The sequence below is a fragment of the Desmodus rotundus genome, chromosome 12 (genome assembly GCF_022682495.2).
Source record: "Desmodus rotundus isolate HL8 chromosome 12, HLdesRot8A.1, whole genome shotgun sequence".
Taxonomy (NCBI): domain Eukaryota; kingdom Metazoa; phylum Chordata; class Mammalia; order Chiroptera; family Phyllostomidae; genus Desmodus; species Desmodus rotundus.
This window is the reverse complement of record NC_071398.1, coordinates 52220245-52239870: the sequence shown is the minus strand read 5'-3', so window position 1 is coordinate 52239870 and position 19626 is coordinate 52220245. Positions and strand designations below refer to the sequence as shown.

Genomic DNA, 19626 nt, shown 5'->3' with positions numbered 1-19626 from the left:
GGCCACAGCTCTGCTTCCTGCTCCAGCAGGGAGATGAGGGGGCGCTTCAGAAGCCCATGTCCTACTCAGGGGGAGACCCAGGGTATTAGCAATTGTGTCCTAGGGCCCTTCCAACATTCTGCGCACTGCACCTTCAGCCTTCTAAGGACCCAAGTAGCTGGGAACACAGAGAGGCCACAGTTATTGTGGTAACAGCTCCCACGGTTCTTCCACTGTCAGTCCCGAACCCCAAATCTGGTTCCGGGGTAGACATATGACCAGATCTGGCCACCCAGCTCTGCTACTTCCCCTGCCCCCTGGCAACAATGACCCGTGTGGAGGGGATGTGGTGGCTGAAACAAGACAACGCAAGGGCCTTTGATGTGCACCCCGGACACAGTCCTTTCTGCTGGTCTTGAATCCTGGCGGCTGTCATGTCATCTTCAGAGGGCACATTGGTGAATGGTGGCAGAAAGAGATGCAGAGGGAGAAGGTGGGGAAGAAGGGGGCTCCTGAAACCATGAAAGGAACACCCAGGTCTGGCCTGGGATTCTGAAGTTTTGGGACACAGTGTCTGTCTCTTACAAGAGATGTCCTGCTTCTGGCATTTTTAGGTGAGATCTGTAAATAGCAGTCAAAACATCCTCATTGATATTCCCTAAACCAAAAACAGCCTGGTCCCTCAGGTCCATGATACATCCAAAATACCTGCTTTTAATGCCAGACTACCCCACTTCTAACCCGGGAAAATGAGAGTTCATATTGGGGGAGACCATGAGGAGCCCGTACGTCTCCAGCATCACATCACGGTACAGGGTCCTCTGGGCAGGTGTCAGCTGCCCCTACTCCTCCTGGGTGAAGTCCACAACCACGTCCTCAAAGGTCACTTGCCCCTGGAACATCACACAGGAGTTTCCTCAGTCACAGCAAACCTGGCATTTGGTGCTGTGGGAATAGCAGGTGAAGAGGGATATGTCCAAGTCAGGTGGGTGGAGATTCTCTCAAGTCTGAGGATATGGGTCAGGTTTTTAGGTAGGGCCTGGGTTCTGGGCAGTAGGGGAAGGCAGCACCGAACAACTGTTAAGTTGGAATCCTGCCTCATGCTTGTGGCCAAAATAACATCCTGACATGTCCAAGACATATACACAATGAATGAAACAAAGCCTTTGATAACACTGATTTTAAAAAATCTTTGGAATGGAGATCTTTGTGATCATGACACAATGATACTCCCCTTCACCTTTATGTTTTGCAAAACAAATTACCGCAAAGTCAGTGTATTAAAACAGCACCCATGTATCATCTCATCATCCTGTAGGTCAGAATGGAGCACAGCATGGGTGGGTTCTCTGCTCAGGTCTCAGGGGGCTAATATCAAGGGATCAGTCAGAATGTGTTTTATCCAGGGGCTCTGGGGGAAAATATGCTCTCAGAGCCATTTTGTTGACAGAAACAGCTCCTCAGGTTATAGGACTGAGGTCCAGCTAGCTGTTGGGTGGAGCCTTGGGGGATGACTTGCCTCTGTGCCTTGGTTTTCTTCCTCATTTCACCTCATGGGGCTGATATAGGGGTTGATTAGGGTCACACGTGTCCAGCACTGAACAGAGTTCAGAACATTTATTCTTCCACCCATTTGTAGAGTGCCTACTGTTTGCTGGACCTTTGCAAATGGAAAAAATGGCCAGAATTACTTCCCAGGCTCTAGGCATCTGGTCTAGGAGATCTTGTCCTCAGTTTTCCTGCTATGTGTGTGCCTGCCCTTTGTGAAAAGTGCATGTTGTGGTCCCACTCAAGACTTTTGTTCATGCTGTTCTTCTGCTTGGAACATTCTTGGTGTGAGCCCCTACCTCACTCCCTCCCCTCCCTTGGGCCTCTCCTTCAGAGAGGCCTCCCAGGTTCTTCCAGTTCACAGGCGGCAAACACAAGGCCTGTGGGCCGAATCTGGCCCTTCACCTTGTTTTATCTGGCCTGGCACCTTGTTTCTACCCAGCGACAGCACTGAGCTCTCACTTAACTGTTAAGGAGTAGTTACATTTATACAGTCCTAAAATTACATTCTGCCCTTTGAAGGCAACTGCAAGGCTCAGGTGGCCCCTGGCGAAAATGCGTTTGACACCCCTGGTCTAGTCAATGCCTGGTACACAAGCCCCTCCTCTTCTGTGCCTCATTTCCTGTACAACTTGACACGTTTTACATTTCTCCACACGTTTTACATTTCTCCAGAGGGCTGCGAGTCCCCCAGAGACAGATTTCTGCTCCCTTATCTGTTCCTGCACCTGCAATTCCTGAAATGGTGCCTGGACCAGTGCCTGGACCTCGGCTGGTGCTCAGTACACATCTGCCTAGTGATGAAGGGAGTGAGCTGGGAGTACAGACCGGGAGCCTGTGTTGAAGTGCCTGACCTCCCAGTGGGATGGATGACCAATGTCAGCTAGGCAGCAGGGGCAGGTGGGGCAATCCACGAGGTCCTCAGAGTAAGATCTGAAGGAGGACACAGAGTTGGCTAAAGGACATTCCTGGCAGGGGGCAGAGTGAGGACAAAGGTTCTGAGACCAGTTGAGCCTGGTGGGAGCCACAGGCCAGAGCCTGAGAGGCCCATCCTGACGGAGGTGGTGTACTCACCAGCAAGCCCACATCCAGGAGCCCAGCGGGCATTCCCTCCTCCTCTGGTCTCTTGCAGGAACAGCTGGCTTCTCTGCAGGCAGTTCTGGGGGGAAAGGGGATGTGAGACAGTGAATAGATGTCTGTTGTGACCAGAGGTCCCAAGCATCGGGTCCCCTACCTGCAGGTAGAAGGAGCTGCTGCTGGCAGAGCCTGGAGCCCAGCACCCAGCCAAACCCAACAGCAGTGTCCCTCAGCTCATCCCACAGTAGTCCCTGCTGTGAGCCAGGGCTGCTCTTAGGGCTGTTGAAGAATGATCTCAGATTTACCTGCGCCATTCCAAAGACAGAAAAACTGAGAACCGGGGTGGGCAATGAGGACAACCCTGGTTAATCAGATGATTTCCAGGGTGATGACTATTTCTGTTGTCATGACAGGGAGCCAGACAGTCTGGGTTCCCTGGACACTGCTTGCTGTGCCTGTTTCCCTCTCCCTTAAAATAAGGGTGGTGACCAGACATAGAGACTACCAGAATTACAGTAGAGAAAGGGCCCTGGCTGGGTGGCTCACTGGAGTGAGTGTGGTTGGAGTGTGTTGGTTGGTTGGAGTGTGTTCTCATGCACCAAAATGTGTGTGGGTTCAATGCCTGGTCAGGGCATGTATGGGAGGTACCCTATTGACGTTTCTCACGTTGATGTCTCTCTCCCAGCTGTTCTTATTGTCTCTCTAAAATCAATGAATGTACTCTCGGATGAGAATTAGAAATATTAAAAAAAATAGTCTGAACATGGAGCACAGGCACAGTTTACTCATGTTGGCAACTGCTGCTGGGAGGGAATCCTCCCATTTCAGTGAGCAGCTGTTTAACATCTAAGACTTCCATACCGTACATTACATGTTCTTGGTGGTTTACAAGCTTGATGCTATCTGATTGCCCAAAATGAAACTCAGGACCAAGGTAGGATGCCTTTCCCTCATCACTGCATCTTCCCTTGCTGACCCTGACTATGCATCCTGATTCTGCCTCTTTCCATTTGTGCTGTGTTGTCCTCACTGCAGTATTCAGGATATGAGTTTTCTCTGTGCAGAGGCTTGTGGGCACAGAACAGGGCTTCACACCCAGGACATCTAAGTACGTGTTTGATGAATTAATAAAGAAGCATGGATGTCGCCTGGCCTGCAGTCAGTGCTCAATGTTTCAGGTAAAGAGTGTTTTTTTGGTCCCAGATGACTGGGATTAAAATCTTTGTGTTTTTGGTCTCCTCCCATGATCACCCTTTTGGGACAGAAAGACCCTGGGGAAGGTGAGGCTCCATTTGACTCCGAGGTCTTCCTGGCCTTGAATTCCGACTGTCCCACTGAGCAGGGGACTGATGCAGGTCAGCCTGGCTCTCGGACTGCACCTCGGAGAGCCGGGAGGCTGGTACCTCTTCGCCAAAGGCAGAACTCCACCTCAGCAAAACATCCATCTTGTACCTTGGGACTCCCCTTACCGGGCACCGCCCACTCGACCGAGTCCCTGCCGCCCTGGAAGCCACCCGCCTGTGGCCCGAAGTAACAAAAAAGGACATGACAGAATGTTACTTCACTGAGTAGACACCACGGCCACAGCCCCAAGGAAGACGCCGTATCTCCCAGCGCTCCCCACTCTATGTTCTGGTTTACCGAACCAGGTGCGCAGCTTCCACCGGCCAGGACTGAGCCTGTGCACGCTGGCCAAGAGGTACACCTCCCTGAGGGTCGCATGCTCACATCCGGTTACTCCAGGTTTGCCCCGCTCGGGAACCACTGACTAATAGACCCTGGCCAGAAGGCCACGGCCACGGCCACGGCCACTCTCCGACGCAGCGCAAACTACATCACCCAGAAAGAGACGCGCGCGCGCGCTTCCGGCCGTCGCAGCGTTCGCTCCGCCAAGGGCGCGTTGTAAGCTCTTAAACTGGGCTCGGAGCCCTGGCTCCGGACTCTCTCCGCCGGCCTCTCCGTCAGGGTCCTATCCTAAACCTGACACTGAGCACTTTTTCGTCAACTGGATGGATGAAGGCACCGTCTGCTGTTCGTGGGGACTGCCCCTGCGCTGGCGTGGACGTACTACAACTCCCAGAGGCCCCTGGTCGTAGTCCGTGCACCGCTGCTCCCGCGTCGGAGTACTAGAGATCGAAGTTCGGTTCCTGATGCATGTAATTATTTCCTCGTGTGAGTATTCTCTGCTGCCCGCCGTCGCCATGGCGGTCCTCGTGGTCGTTACCTCAACGTGGGCGATGGGCAGAGGGGTAAACAAAAATAGGGGGATAAAAAAGGGAGCTACTGAGAGAAGTGATGGGAAGTTTCGATTGTTCCGTGGGTTTCATTGCAGGAAACGGAAAAAGAACGGGTCTGGGTCCTCCCGGACACCTCATTACCCTCCCAATTACAGAGACTCCGGGACAGTAACATAACATTTAAATTTATGTCTTTGTCGAATATAGAAGGCACATCGCGACATTTATTTTCATTTCGTCCCAGGACCATGTATTTGTGAAAGTGGCTTGTGTGAAATTCGCGCTCAATACCTACGACCCACCGAGGCCCCCACTCCCGGCCTCCCTCGGTGGGCTCCCGGGCCCTGCTGGGAGTTGCATTCCGCAGCTCCGGGAGTGCGGCGTCAGAGCCTGACACAAAGAACTACTCCTCCCAGGAAGCTTTACTTCTACGAGTCGCGAATTCAGGGATCCGCGCATTGCATCCGGGCCTCTGGAGGGGCGCCCGAACTCAAGGAGTAGCAGTACCAGGGGTCGGAAATCGTCACCTAGTGAACGTAGTATAAACAGGATTCTGTATAACTCGCTGATTTCTCAAGCCCAGGTTTTCCGGACTCTAAGGAGCCGCTAGATCGTAATTCCAGCTCAGCCTCTGGAAATGATAGCGAAAGATGAGAGCAGCCTAAGCTTGGCTGGGGAGCCCACCCTAGCAATCCCCGAAGTCCTGTCCCACGGAAATCTGGGGCCGCCCCCTGTTCCCTCTGTCGATAGAGCCGTCTTTGAGTAGTAAAGGAGGCTCTCAGCACCTTACTGTGCCACCTCGTGGACAAAGTTAGTAACTGCGGGAATTCTCAAAACCTAGGTGTCTTGGACTCGGTGGAGCCTACCACCGCCCTTTCCGGGAGGTTGGAACGCCCGCCCAACGGTAGCCTCTTGGAAATAAAGTGAAAAAAAAAAAAGCCTTGGAATCGTGGCTTACTCGAGCGGGGGAGCCTGAACTTGAACTCCCAGAAAGCATTGCTCCCAGGTGAGCTGTTGTCTGTGCCTGTCCATTGCCTCCTTACGTTGGAAGGGCTCAGCCTTTTCAAAGTGGTAGGAGGTACTAGGTATCCGTGTTCGCCACCTGGTGAACAAGGTTGGTATAATCATGGTTTTCTATAACTCCTGTATTTTTCAAACCCAGGCTTCCAGGACTCTGCCAAGCCGTCCACCTGTGTCCTTCTGCAGGTTCAGACGCCTACTCAAATGTAGCCTCTGGGAATTATACATAGAGAGAGGTGTCTCTGGGAGCCTTTGTCCTGGCTGAGAGGCTGGACTGCAAGTCCGGCAAGGCCCTGTCCCCGACATGGGCCTGGTAGTGCAGGCCCCCTGACTGGGCACCTCCACTGCTACGCTCATGGGAAATGCAGTTGGCCTCAATAGTAAGGATACTGGCACCTCAAAAATTGACCTATTGATCTACTGAATCCTAAAATACCTTTTAAATAGTTTCAGAATTGCTTTTCTCAAACTATGAGAAAAAAACTACCTATAGAAAAGATTTCAGGATGGATTCCCTAGCCACCACCACCCTGCCCAACAAACGGTAACAGACAGACACATAGCCAGATGTTCCCACTCATTCTCAGAGAAAGCTGGGTTGACTCATTCATTAGTGGCAAGGAGTGTGGGCTGAGGGTCTCAACTACTAACCAAAGGTGCAGGCACCTGAAACCCATATAATTTTATTAGCCAATGTCACCGAAAAGAACCCAATATAGCCCCGGCTTGTGTGACTCAGTAATTGAGTGCCAGCCTGTGAATCAAAGGGTCCCTGGTTTTGAGTCCTAGTCAGGGCACATGCCTGAGTTGAGGCCAGATCCCCAGTAGGGGGCGCATGGGAGGCAGCCGCACATTGATGTCTCCCCCTATCTAAAAATAAATAAAATATTCTAAAAAACAAACAGAAAAACCCAATACAAAACAAACGTGCAGAGAAATGGACCATTGATAAAAATGCAGCAAAGGGGAGGCACCAGGAGTGTGTCCTAGGTCTCACCACTGGACTTCGGAAAGCTGAAAAGTACAGAAAATGGGGCTCTGAGCCAGGACTCAAAAAGGAGGTACCGGGAGGGCAAGGGACAGCCCCAGGTGGGCTGACACAAGGAATGGGCAGAGTTCACGGGGTAGGGAAAGGTAAATCACATACATGGAAACCTGGTATTTCATGGGAAGAAATGCTTAAATACCCCATTATAAACTGAATTGCAACTTCCTTGTCCCCAAATCTATGTTGAAGCCCTATCCCCCAATATGACTATTTGGAAATAGAGATTTTATGGAGGTAAAGTCAAATGAAGCCATAAATGTGGGGTGCTAATCCCACAGGTGGAGATAGTCCTCTATACTTTCAGTCTGTCCAGAGTGATAGTCCTTAAATCAAGAAGCAAATAATGATCGCTGTGTATACTACAAAGTCTCTGGAAAGTGTTCCTTGAAGAAAAATTCATGGGTCAGAGACGGAGGATATATAGGCATGAACTAGTGACAGGTGAAGGGAGCAGTCCCTTAAAAAGCAGGAAGGGCATTTCTGTAGTTCTTGAGAAGGGCAGCAGGTATGTATCTAAAGCAGGACCCTCATATAAATGATATGAGTCGGCCTCATCACCCCCCTCCCCCGCAAAGATTTTGATTCATTTGTTGGCATGCAAGGGCCAAGAGTCTGCATGTATAACATACACACTGGTGATTTTCAGGACAAAAGTCATGGGTCCCACTGTGAGAGACTTGCTTTTCAGGAAAAAACAACCAAGGTCTATGTAGCTGGCACACAGACACCTGGGGTAGACTGAAACCCACAGGTGGGCAGATGCCCAATCTTTCAGCACCTTGTCTGTCACAATTAGGGTTTTTTCTTTATCTGAAGAGTGATAGGAACCACTGGAATATATGAGGCAAGAGTGACCCAATTGTATTTGTAGTAAAAAAGGTTCTCAACCTGATGGGTGTGCCTCAGTGGGTTCAGTGTTGCTCTGCAAAGCCAAAGGTCACCCTTTCAATTCCTGGTTAGGGCACATGCCTGGTTTGGGGGTTTGGTCTGCAGCTGGGGCGCATATGAGAGGCAACCAATGTTTCTCTCTCACGTCATTATTTCTTTCCTGCTTTCTCCCTCTCTATAAATACATAAAAATATCTCCTGGTGTGTTATTAGTTATTGCCATGTGGCAATAGTCAAGGGTGGCAAGACGCCATTTAAGGGTCATGGTTCTCAGGGAGACTGCTTTTAGAAGATTTAAGGTTCACCGAAATATTATGGACTTTCCACTTATATTAACAAAAACTTATTAAACACCAGTATGAAGAATTAATGAAAAAATGCTTCTAGAAAGGATAAACTTGCACATTTCACCAACAGCTAAATCTTGCAAAATATAAGCTTCCAACATGGAAATGCTATTGCTTATGAGAAGGGACTTAGGAAAAATTTTGGTCTTTTTGTGCAATGGCACCATCTGTCTAATAACTGGGAGTGCTGTAAAGAAATTTGTAAAACAAACCAGCCAAAGCCATTACAGAACCTGCAAGGAGTTACTGAAGTTGTACTTTGAGACTTCCTACACAAATCTTTCCAATTCCATTGCATACAGGATTAATTTATTGCAAAATAATGCTGAGAAGTAATTTAAAATCTGTTTATAGTACAAATTTTACTGATACTTTGTCATATGGTATTCAAATCTGTGACTGGTTGCTGAGTACCTTGATCAGACAGTTCACACATAGACCAGAAAACTTTATAATGACACAGTTGAGTATGTGTGGTGATCCCATACAGATGCCACTTGAATGTGTGGAAAACTGCCGTTATTATTTTTAGGGAATATCAGTGTCATTTTTGTACCATTCATAAGCACTTCTCCCTACTCAAGAATGTATGGTAATGTTCAATAATGATAAAGTTGGACTGCAGTTAGTTCTTTTATTTTTTAAAAAGATTTATTTTTAGAAAGATGGGAAAGGAGGTAGAAAGAGAGAGAGAGAAGCAATCAATCAGTCGACTCTTTCTCGCCCCTAACCAGGGACCTGGCCTGCAACCCAGGCACGTGCCCTGACCTGGAATCAAACTACAATTCAAACAGCGACCTTTCGGTTTGTGAGAGGACACCTAGTCTACTGAGCCACACCAGTCAGGGCTGTACTTAGTACTTTCATAGGAAAAGGATTTGTTGGGGTTTTTACCATTGCGAAGATCTCAAGTTTGGAATCCAGTGAATCTGCAGAAGTCATGTCCAAATCCAATACATTGTCCCACTTCTCCTTTTGTGGATTCTGTAACGTAGTGTTGATGGTCACTCACATCTGAAGGTCTTCAACATTGCCTACACATTTCCCTACTGTTAGGGTGATCTGTGGAGTGTACTGCGTGTGAAAGCATGTGCATAAACATGTCATCTTCCTCATGAGAATGACTGGGTCAAGTGGAGGAAAGGATGAACTATGGCTTCTGGCTTCCTATCACTCAAATTATGTAGAGTACCTGTTTCCAGTATGTGTTCTGTGGCCCTTTTTCAGGGAGGAGCTGTGTGTGAAGGCCTTCCCACAGTCCCTACACTCGCATGTGTGGATTTGCTGGTGCTGAGTGAGGTGAGTGCTCTGTTAGAAGGATTTCCCACAATTTACACACTTGTATGGCTTTTCCCCAGTGTGTCCTCTCATGCTGACTCAGGAATGACTGAAGGACTCCCCCCACTCATTGCAGGTGTAGGGCTTTTCCTTAGTGTGAATCCTAAGGTGTTGTATGAGAGGGGAGCTCTGGCTGAAGGCTCTGCCACACTCATTACACTCATAGGGCTTCTCTCCTGTGTGGGTCCTCTGATGTAGAATGAGTGAAGAGAGCTGTCTGAAGGCCCTGCCACATATGTTACACTCATAGGGCTTTTCCCCAGTGTGAATTCGCTGGTGGTTGGTTAGGGATGAGCTGTGGCTGAAGGCCCTGCCACAGTCACTGCACACATAGGGCTTCTCTCCTGTGTGGATCCTCTGATGTAGAATGAGTGGAGAGAGCTGGCTGAAGGCCTTGCCACAATCATTACACTCATAGGGCTTCTCCCCAGTGTGGATTCGCTGGTGATTGGTTAGAGATGAGCGGTGGCTGAAGGCCCTGCCACAGTCACTGCACTTATAGGGTTTCTCCCCTGTGTGGATCCTCTGATGTTGACTGAGGTGTGTGCTCTGCCGGAAGGTCTTGCCACACTGACTACACTCGTAGGGCTTCTCTCCAGTATGCGTCCGCCTGTGGTGGCTGAGAGATGAGCTGTGGCTGAAGGTTTTTCCACATTCATTACAGCTAAATGGCTTCTCTCCTGTGTGAATCTTCTGATGTTCAGTCAGGAGTGTGTTCTGGCTGAAGGCTTTCCCAAACTCATAGCATTCATAGGGCTTCTCTCCCATGTGAATCCTCTGATGTTGAGTGATGTGTATGCTCTGCCGGAAGGCCTTCCCACACTGACTGCACTCGTAGGGTTTCTCACCTGTGTGAATCCACTCCTGTTGGCTGAAGGAGGACCTAAAATTGAAGGACTTCCCACATTCGCTGCACTCATAGGGCTTCCCATCTGTGTGAGTTCTCTGGTGCTGGATCAATGGTGCAATTTGATTGAAGGTCCTCCCACAATGCATGTACTTATAAAGTTTCTCACCAGCGTGGATTCTCTGGTGTTCTATGAGTGCAGAGCTGTGATTAAAGGACCTTCCATATTCCTGATATCTGCAGGATTTATCTGTTGCATAGGTTTTCAGTTGCACATTTAATTTAGTGTCTGGATTTGCCCTTTTTCCATGCATTCCCCGTGTGTGGGAGCATTGTCTTTCAGGAGTCATGGGTTGAGTTGGGATATCTGGGCTCAGACTTAAGTTTTCCCCAAACCCATTCCCTGGTTGCTGCTCCTGAACAGATGCCTTCACAGGCTGGAAGTCCACCTGTACCACATCATCAAGACTCTCACAGCTCTGTTCCCAGTGGCCCTCAGCATCTTCACGCTCAGAGCCTGGCAGACCATTCCACAGGAACCTTTCTACGAGGACATTGTTGGGTATTTTTTCAGAGATGTCGTGCTTTGCAGCTGAGAATTTGGTTTTCAATCTAGTTTCTAAATCTGAAACAAAAAATGGAACTGTCTCTTAATCACTGTTTTGGGGGGAATAGTTTATCTATGTATAGGTGGATGGAAGAATTAAAGCGACAGTGTCAAAAGTTTCAAAATGCAGGTGGCTTTGGCCATTTCACCTTATGTTTTTGCAAGCCAGAGAAGGAAAGAGGGAGGAAAAGTACAGAGAATATGAGAGTTGATAGTATAAGGGAGACAAATGGAGATGACAAGGCGGGCACAGAGAATTTGGGCAGGAGAGGATGCTAAGGAGATAGTGAGACTTTAAGGAAAATCTCACCAGATGCCCAGGCTTGGAGGGAGCAAAGTGATGGCCAGGACCTAGCAAACACAGTAGATGGTGATGGAGGAAAAGCCGCCATGTGAGAAGGACCACTCAGCCCTCCCATTGCTCAGAATCTCTTCTTCGAGGCCCCTCACTGTTGTACCGCCTCACCCCAGATGTAAAGAAACCCAATCTGTAATCTGCTGAAATGTCCGTCACCAGGAGGATCAATAAATACCTGTGGTATAGCCCTGGCAGGTGTGGCTCAGTGGATTGAGTGCCAGCCTGTGAACCAAAGGGTTGCTGGTTCAATTATCAGTCCATGGCACACACATGGGTTGCAGGCTGGGCTACCGATGGGGGGCACGCAAGAGACAAGCACAAATTTGCTTCTCTCCCTCTCTCCTCCCTCCCTTCACCTCTCTAAAAATAAATAAATAAAATCTTAAAAAAAATTACTGTGGTATGTTAGAGCCCTTTGACCTGTTTTATTCTGTCTGTCTTCCTAACTGGGAGGATCCCATGGGCAGAGCCTTTGCCTTCCTTACTCACCACTGAACCCCTACCCGCAACAGGGGTCAACAGACATGATGAATGAAAAACACATGCACTTGCCCTCCTTCCTGGCAGGATGGCCTTCCTGCTCTGGTACCAAGCCGCCACTGTTGACACTGGACTGGCCGAAAGGTATGATGTGGACACCTTTCCCATTTATGCTACACTCTACTAGAAAAGTTAAGGGGGAAAAATTAATCAAGTGCAGAATATTGTCTCCCAAAGGTGTTCACATCCTAAGGCCTGTAACTGGTGAGTATGCAGTCAACTTACATGTAAATGAGAAATTAAAGTTACTGATCACCTGTGACTATTCTGGATTTTTGGGATTTCCCCATGTAACCACAGGGTTTTGTTTTGTTTTGTTTTTTTACTACTTTTAGAGAGACGGGAAGGGAGGCAGAAACAGGAGAGAAACATCCATGCACAAGTGAAACATCTATTGGTTGCTTCTTCCACACCCCCAACCAAGGACCTGGCCCACAACCCAGGCATGAGCCCTGACTGATAATCAAATGTGAGACCTTTTGGTTTGTAGGCTGGCACTCAACCTACTGAGCCATACCAGCTATGGCTAGCACAGGGTTCTGAAATGTGAAAGGAAGAGAGTCAAGGTCAGGGTGGCCTGCTGTGTGAAAACCTGACCAGACAAGGCCATGTGTCCAGGAATGTGGGAGCCTTGAGAGGCTGGACAATGAACAAAAAGGATTTTCCCTAGACCCTTCAGAAGATACACTGTCCTGCCGACACCTCAAGTACAGCTCAGTCAGACAGTTTGGACTCGTGACCTCTAGAACTGTAAGATTATTGCTCAAGCACTCTATGCTTGGAATTTGTTACAGCCGCAACAGGAGGCTAATACACTGAGTGAAGTTTTATTATTTGAGGAGGGAAGACGGTGCAGTGCCTGCCTTCCACACACTGTCCATCCTTCCTAGGCACTGGCCATGGGCCACTGCTTACATAGCTCATGGCCTGACACCAGTGGGAACTGCCTGCCCAAGGGCCAGGACATCCCCACTTCTTACAGAGGTGCCTGCCAGTCTTGGGAGCTGGACAGCAGGTGTGAAGAGCAGAACCACCCAGCCAATCTACAGGCAGGTGGAAGAGCCAGGCCTAGAGCCATGACACACAGCTGCCTGAGTCAGAAGTGAGCCTCTGGTTTAAAGCACTGGGGCTGGAGTGTCTGTTACTCAGTAAGAGACCTGCAACCCCCAGTGCGCCCGCACCTGCTGTTTCCTCTGCCTGGAGTCTTGTTCTCCCAGATCGTTTCATGGGGGCCCTGTTCTCAGGGCTCAGGCTTCAGCTCCCCTGTCACCTCCTTTGATAGGCGAGCCCTCATTTCTCTGCTCAAGTCCTTCCCCAATTCTAGTCTCCACCTCCTCACCTACTTTCACTTCTCAGCATTCATCATAATCTGTAACCATCCTATTCACTGTTGGTATTAATTTTTATTTATTTATTTAAGATTTTATTTATTTTTAGAGGGAGGGGAAGGGAAGGAGAAAGAGAGGGAGAGAAATACCAATGTGTGGTTGCCTCTCGAGCGCCCCTTACTGGGGACCTGGCCTATAACCCAGGCACTGACTGGGAATAAGAACCTGCAACCCTTTGGTTCACAGGCATGCACTCAATCTGCTGAGCTACACCAACCAGGGCATTTTTAGTTATTTATTGTGTGCCCCTCTCCCTTACCAAGAATGTAAATCCAGGGAAGACAGGAACTTGGTCTCACTCAAAGCAAAATAGTGATTGGTGAATGTTCACTACAACAGTGAGTACTCAGTTTGCTCTGAAGAATCTGAGATCAGATATAGAGAGACCTGTGGGGGTGAGCGAGGTCTTCCCAGCCCTGTACACTGTCATCTCACCTGGACACACACCTTGTGGAACCTCCTCACCCACAGGCCACGGCTCTGCCTTCTGCTGCAGCAGGGAGATGAGGGGGTGCTTCGGGAGCCAATGTCCTGCTCAGGGTGAGATCCAGGGAGTAAGCATTTATGTCCCATGACCTTTCCCAAACCTCTGCTCACTCTGCCTTCACTCTTTCAGGACCCATGTGGCTGAAAACCGAAATTGGCCAGTTATTGTGGTGAACACGTGACCCAGATCTGGCCAGCCAGTGAGAGATCTGCCTCTTCTGCTGCATGCTGGTAACAATGACCCATGTGGAGGGGACATAGTGGCTGAAACAAGACAACCCAGGGGCTTCTGATGTGCACCCCAGACACAATCTTTTCTGCCTGTCTTGGAGCCTGAAAGGTGTCATTTCAGCTTCAGAGGGTTCAACTGTGAGTAGTGGCAGAAAGAGGTGCAGAGGGAGGCAGTGAGGAAGGAGGAGACTCCTAGCAACATCACAGGAAGACCCGGGTCTGACCTAGGATTCTGCAGTTTTGGGACACAGTGTGTGTCTCTTACCCGAGATGTCCTGCCTCTAGCAATTTCAGGTGAGATCTATAACTAACAGGCAAAATATCTTCATTGATATTCCCTAAACCAGAAAAGCCAGTCCCTCAGGTCCATGATACATCCAAAATACCTGCTTTTAATGCCAGACTACCCCACTTCTAACCCAGGAAAATGAGAGTTCATATTGGGGGAGACCATGAGGGGCACGGGTATGGACTTACCCACAGAGACTAGGAGCCCGTATGTCTCCAGCATCACATCACGGTAAAGGGTCCTCTGGGCAGGTGTCAGCTGCCCCCACTCCTCCTGGGTGAAGTCCACAACCACGTCCTCAAAGGTCACTTGCTCCTGGAACATCACACAGGAGTTTCCTCAGTCACAACGAACTTGGCATTTGGTGCTGTGGAAATAGCAGGTGAAGAGGGATATGTCCAAGTCAGGTGGGTGGAGATTCTCTCAAGTCTGAGGATTTGGGTCAGGTTTTTATATGGGGCCTGGGGTCTTGCTAGAGGAAGGTAGGTCTTAGGTTGTCAAGAGGACCCATCCCTGTCTTCCAGCAATATGGCTAATGAAAAATATCTTGAAATAACAATTGCTGCCGAGGAGTCAACAACAGAGGGGAGGGCAGTCCTGAGTGTGTTGGGTTCAGCAGGAACCATGCCAGTGTGGAGGTACCCTTGGAGTGGCAGCTGTGCCTGGGCTGTAGGGGAAGGCAGCACTCGAAAACTGTTAGGTTGGATACTGCCTCATGCTTGTGGCCAAAATAACATCCTGACATGTCTAAGACATGTGTACAATGAATGAAATAAAGCCTTTGAAAAAAGAGAAATTTAAAAAATTTTTGGGATGGAGATCTTACTAACTCTAACCTTCTACCTTTATGTTCTGCAAAACATAAATTACCCAAGAGTTAGTGTCTTAAAACAGCATCCATTCATCATCTCATTGTCCTGTAGGTCAGAATCGAGCACAGTATGGGTGGGTTCTCTGCTCAGGTCTCAGGGGGCTAAAATCAAGAAATTAGTCAGACTGTGTTTTATCCAGGTGCTCTGGGGGAAAATACGCTGCAAAGCCATTCTTGTTCACAGAAACAGTTCATGATGTTGTAGGATTGAGATCCTGCTAGCTGTTGGTCAGAGTTCCCCCTTAGCTCCTACAAGCTCCCCTCAATTGATAGCTCACAGCAAGGATATGTGCTTTCTTGTGGGCCAGTCAGAATGCTTCTCTCCAGCTTCCTCCTGCAACCAGCCAGGCCAGGGAAAACGCTGTGCCTTTCAAAAGCTCCTGTGACTAGGTCAAGTCTACCTAGACCACTTCCATTTCTTTAGGCCAGTTGTGTTATAACATAATGTAGTCACGGGAGTGCTACCATTACACAGACAGGCTCTGGGGATTATGCTTGCACACTACAGAGGTAGGAAATTTGGAGCCCATCTTAGAATTCTGATGACCACACTTGTCTCCAAAAATGAGATGAGGTGTTCAACTAAAAAGGTATGAGCTGGACATTTTGGGGGCAATGCTGTCTAGACCCTGGACCCAGCCCCAGGCATGTCTTTAACAGCTATGTGCTTCCCTGCTCTCATCTTTAAGTTAATGAGAACTCCAAGAGGCCTGTTGGGAGGAGTGAGGGAATTGATGTGAAGTGTGTATCCTATGCACAGTGCATAGTAGGTGCTTTACCTGTGGGCACCAGTCTTCAGACTGGTTTGCTGTGGGCTCATGAGTTTTTAAATGCCTTTCACTAACTTTCCCTATTTCTGCCACATTTCCCACATGTACTAGGTCTCCCTCAGTGATTATTTGAGGTCCTACTGAGTGCAATTCACTGTTCTGGGCACAGCAGGTGCTGTGGAAACAAGAGACACACGTAAGGGCCCGGTGGTGTTTCTATGCTCCTTGCAGGGTCAGGGAGCTATTAATCTAAAATTCCAGGAGGGTCAGTGCTCTGGAGAAAATGGAGGGATGCTGCTGGGCCAGCCACTCAGAGATCTGGGAGAAGTCATGAAGGTAACAGGGTGTGTGCTGGGCACTGGGGGCCCCAGAGTGGGCAGGTGGTCAGAGCTGGGCCCTCCTCAAAGTGGTGGGAACTTGGGAGATGATTTGTTCATGTGCCTTGGTTTCCTCCTCATTCCACCTCATGGGACTGATATAGGGGTTGATTAGGGTCACATGTGTCCAGCACTGACCAGAGTTCAGAACGTTTATTGTTCCACCCATTTGTAGAGTGCCTACTGTTTGCTGGACCTTTGCAAATGGAAAAAATGGCCAGAATTACTTCCCAGGCCCCAGGCATCTGGTCTAGGAGACCTTGTTCTTGGTATTCTTGCTATGTGTGTGCCTTTGTGAAAAGTGCTTGTTGTAGTCCTAGTCAAGCCCTTCATTCATGCTGTTCCTTCTGCTTGGAACGTCCCTTGTGTGACCTCCCATCTAATTACCCCTTTTCCCATAGGTCTCTGCTTTACTTCTGGGCCTCTCCTTCAGAGAGGCCTCCCAGGTTCTTCCAGTTCACAGGCGGCAAACACAAGGCCTGTGGGCCGAATCTGGCCCTTCACCTTGTTTTATCTGGCCTGGCACCTTGTTTCTACCCAGCGACAGCACTGAGCTCTCACTTAACTGTTAAGGAGTAGTTACATTTATACAGTCCTAAAATTACATTCTGCCCTTTGAAGGCAACTGCAAGGCTCAGGTGGCCCCCGGCGAAAATGCGTTTGACACCCCTGGTCTAGTCAATGCCTGGTACACAAGCCCCTCCTCTTCTGTGCCTCATTTCCTGTACAACTTGACACGTTTTACATTTCTCCACACGTTTTACATTTCTCCAGAGGGCTGCGAGTCCCCCAGAGACAGATTTCTGCTCCCTTATCTGTTCCTGCACCTGCAATTCCTGAAATGGTGCCTGGACCAGTGCCTGGACCTCGGCTGGTGCTCAGTACACATCTGCCTAGTGATGAAGGGAGTGAGCTGGGAGTACAGACCGGGAGCCTGTGTTGAAGTGCCTGACCTCCCAGTGGGATGGATGACCAATGTCAGCTAGGCAGCAGGGGCAGGTGGGGCAATCCACGAGGTCCTCAGAGTAAGATCTGAAGGAGGACACAGAGTTGGCTAAAGGACATTCCTGGCAGGGGGCAGAGTGAGGACAAAGGTTCTGAGACCAGTTGAGCCTGGTGGGAGCCACAGGCCAGAGCCTGAGAGGCCCATCCTGACGGAGGTGGTGTACTCACCAGCAAGCCCACATCCAGGAGCCCAGCGGGCATTCCCTCCTCCTCTGGTCTCTTGCAGGAACAGCCGGCTTCTCTGCAGGCAGTTCTGGGGGGAAAGGGGATGTGAGACAGTGAATAGATGTCTGTTGTGACCAGAGGTCCCAAGCATCGGGTCCCCTACCTGCAGGTAGAAGGAGCTGCTGCTGGCAGAGCCTGGAGCCCAGCACCCAGCCAAACCCAACAGCAGTGTCCCTCAGCTCATCCCACAGTAGTCCCTGCTGTGAGCCAGGGCTGCTCTTAGGGCTGTTGAAGAATGATCTCAGATTTACCTGCGCCATTCCAAAGACAGAAAAACTGAGAACCGGGGTGGGCAATGAGGACAACCCTGGTTAATCAGATGATTTCCAGGGTGATGACTATTTCTGTTGTCATGACAGGGAGCCAGACAGTCTGGGTTCCCTGGACACTGCTTGCTGTGCCTGTTTCCCTCTCCCTTAAAATAAGGGTGGTGACCAGACATAGAGACTACCAGAATTACAGTGAAGAAAGGGCCCTGGCTGGGTGGCTCAGTTGGTTGGAACATGTTCCTGTACACCAAAAGGTTTCAGGTTTGATTTCCAATCTGGGCACATACCTATGTTGTGGGTTCAATCCCCTGTTGGGAGTGCAATATCAACCTATTGATATTTTTGTCTCACATAGATGTTTCTCTCCCTTTTTCCCTCTCTTGAAAATCAGTAAACATATCCCCCGGTGAGGGTTAAACATAGTAAAAATTTGAAAAGTGGAAATGGAGCAAAACAGCAGTATACACATGACAATGATGGAGGGGGAAGCCTCATGATTCACTGAGCACCTGTTTATGCATGGGATATACATACTATTTCTTGTTCCCTGTGGTTGACAAGCTTGACCTTGTGTGATTGCCCACAATGAAACTCAGGCCCAAGGCAGGATGCACTTCTCTTGACACTGCATCTTCCATGGATGACACTGACTATGCCTCCTGATTCTGCTTCATCCCATTTGTGCTGTGTTGTCCTCACTGCAGTATTCAGGGTGGAAGTTACCTTTGTGCAGAGGCTCGTAGGCACAAAACCAGATGGCACCCAGGACATCTAAATACGTGTTTGATGAATTAAAGAAGAATGGATGGTGCCTGGCATGCAGTTAGTGCTCAATAGGAGTTTTACTTTAAAAAAAGATTTTATTTATTTTTAAGACAGAGAGGAAAGGAGGGAAAGAGAAAGGGAGAGAAACGTTCATGTGTGGTTTGTTGCCTCTCGCGCGCCCCCAGGGGGCCTGGCCCCCATCCCAGGCCTGTGCCTGACTGGGAATCGGAAGTGGCCACCCTTAGGTTCGCAGGCCGGCGGTGATCTATCCACTGAGACACACTAGCCAGGGCAGGAGTTTTATATATTGAGTCCGTTTTCTGGGTCCTAGGCTACTGGGATTAATGTCTTGTTTTTGTTTTCCCCTCACCTTCAACCTTTAGGGAGAGAACGCTCCTCAAGAAGATAAGCCAGAATTTGACTCCGTGGGGGGAACGTGGCCTTCCCCACTCTCGGAACCGATGCAGGTCAGCTTAGCTCCAATTTCTGAAGGAGCAAATCGCTGTGTGTAGGCTTCCGTCCACTTGTTGGGCGGCTCCGACCCTTTTTGCCAAAGTCACGTGCCCACCCCAGCCCAAACCTTCCCGGAACCTGCAACACCCACTTACCGGGCCCTGCCCACTCAGCCCAGCACCACTGCCCCAGAAGCGAGCTGCCCAGAATCAAGAGAACAAGGAGGGGAATGACACAATCGCGTGCAGTTTGGTACACACCACGTCCGGAGCTCCAGGGAGGTGGCCGGGTCCTCTGTCTGCACGACAGACCCTGACGTGTACTCCGCGGATCTCGTTGACCTACCCAAGTCCCCTTAGCGAACCGGTAGGGACTGCGCCTGCGCAGTTGGGCGACAGGGACCACGGCCCTTGTGCTCGCCTAGTTACTCCACACTGGCCGTACCCAGGACTCTGGAACCGCTGTAGCGAGGTCGGAATCTGAGAACGACTTTGTCAACTTCCATCTGTCTCAGCAGTTCCGTCCTGGACCAGGCCCTCTTACTGTTACACCGAGGCACAAAGGCTGTGGATAGTCACGTCATTCGGCCCGAACTACATCCCCCATAAGGAGGTGCGTGCTTCCTTTGGACTCGTGGTCGCCCCACCCACAGCAGTGACGTAA

The 19626-nt window shown here is 49.5% G+C and overlaps 1 protein-coding gene and 1 long non-coding RNA gene across 2 annotated transcripts; both read right to left on the bottom strand.

Annotated features, from left to right (window-relative positions):
- Window positions 1-19: 19 nt before the first annotated feature.
- Window positions 20-4490, bottom strand: LOC123480732 (uncharacterized). The gene is made up of 3 exons (XR_011650643.1): window positions 4246-4490; window positions 2602-2686; window positions 20-61 (listed from the first exon to the last, which is right to left on the bottom strand). It is a non-coding gene; the product is annotated as an uncharacterized lncRNA (long non-coding RNA).
- Window positions 4491-9442: 4952 nt separating this feature from the next.
- LOC112313658 (zinc finger protein 135) lies at window positions 9443-19561 on the bottom strand. The gene is made up of 5 exons (XM_053915670.2): window positions 19224-19561; window positions 17420-17504; window positions 14417-14543; window positions 13658-13753; window positions 9443-10954 (listed from the first exon to the last, which is right to left on the bottom strand). Exons 2-5 carry the CDS (start codon window positions 17450-17452, stop codon window positions 9522-9524), a joined length of 1689 nt encoding a protein of 562 aa, XP_053771645.1. The 5' UTR covers window positions 17453-17504; window positions 19224-19561; the 3' UTR covers window positions 9443-9521.
- Between the last annotated feature and the right edge of the window lie 65 nt (window positions 19562-19626).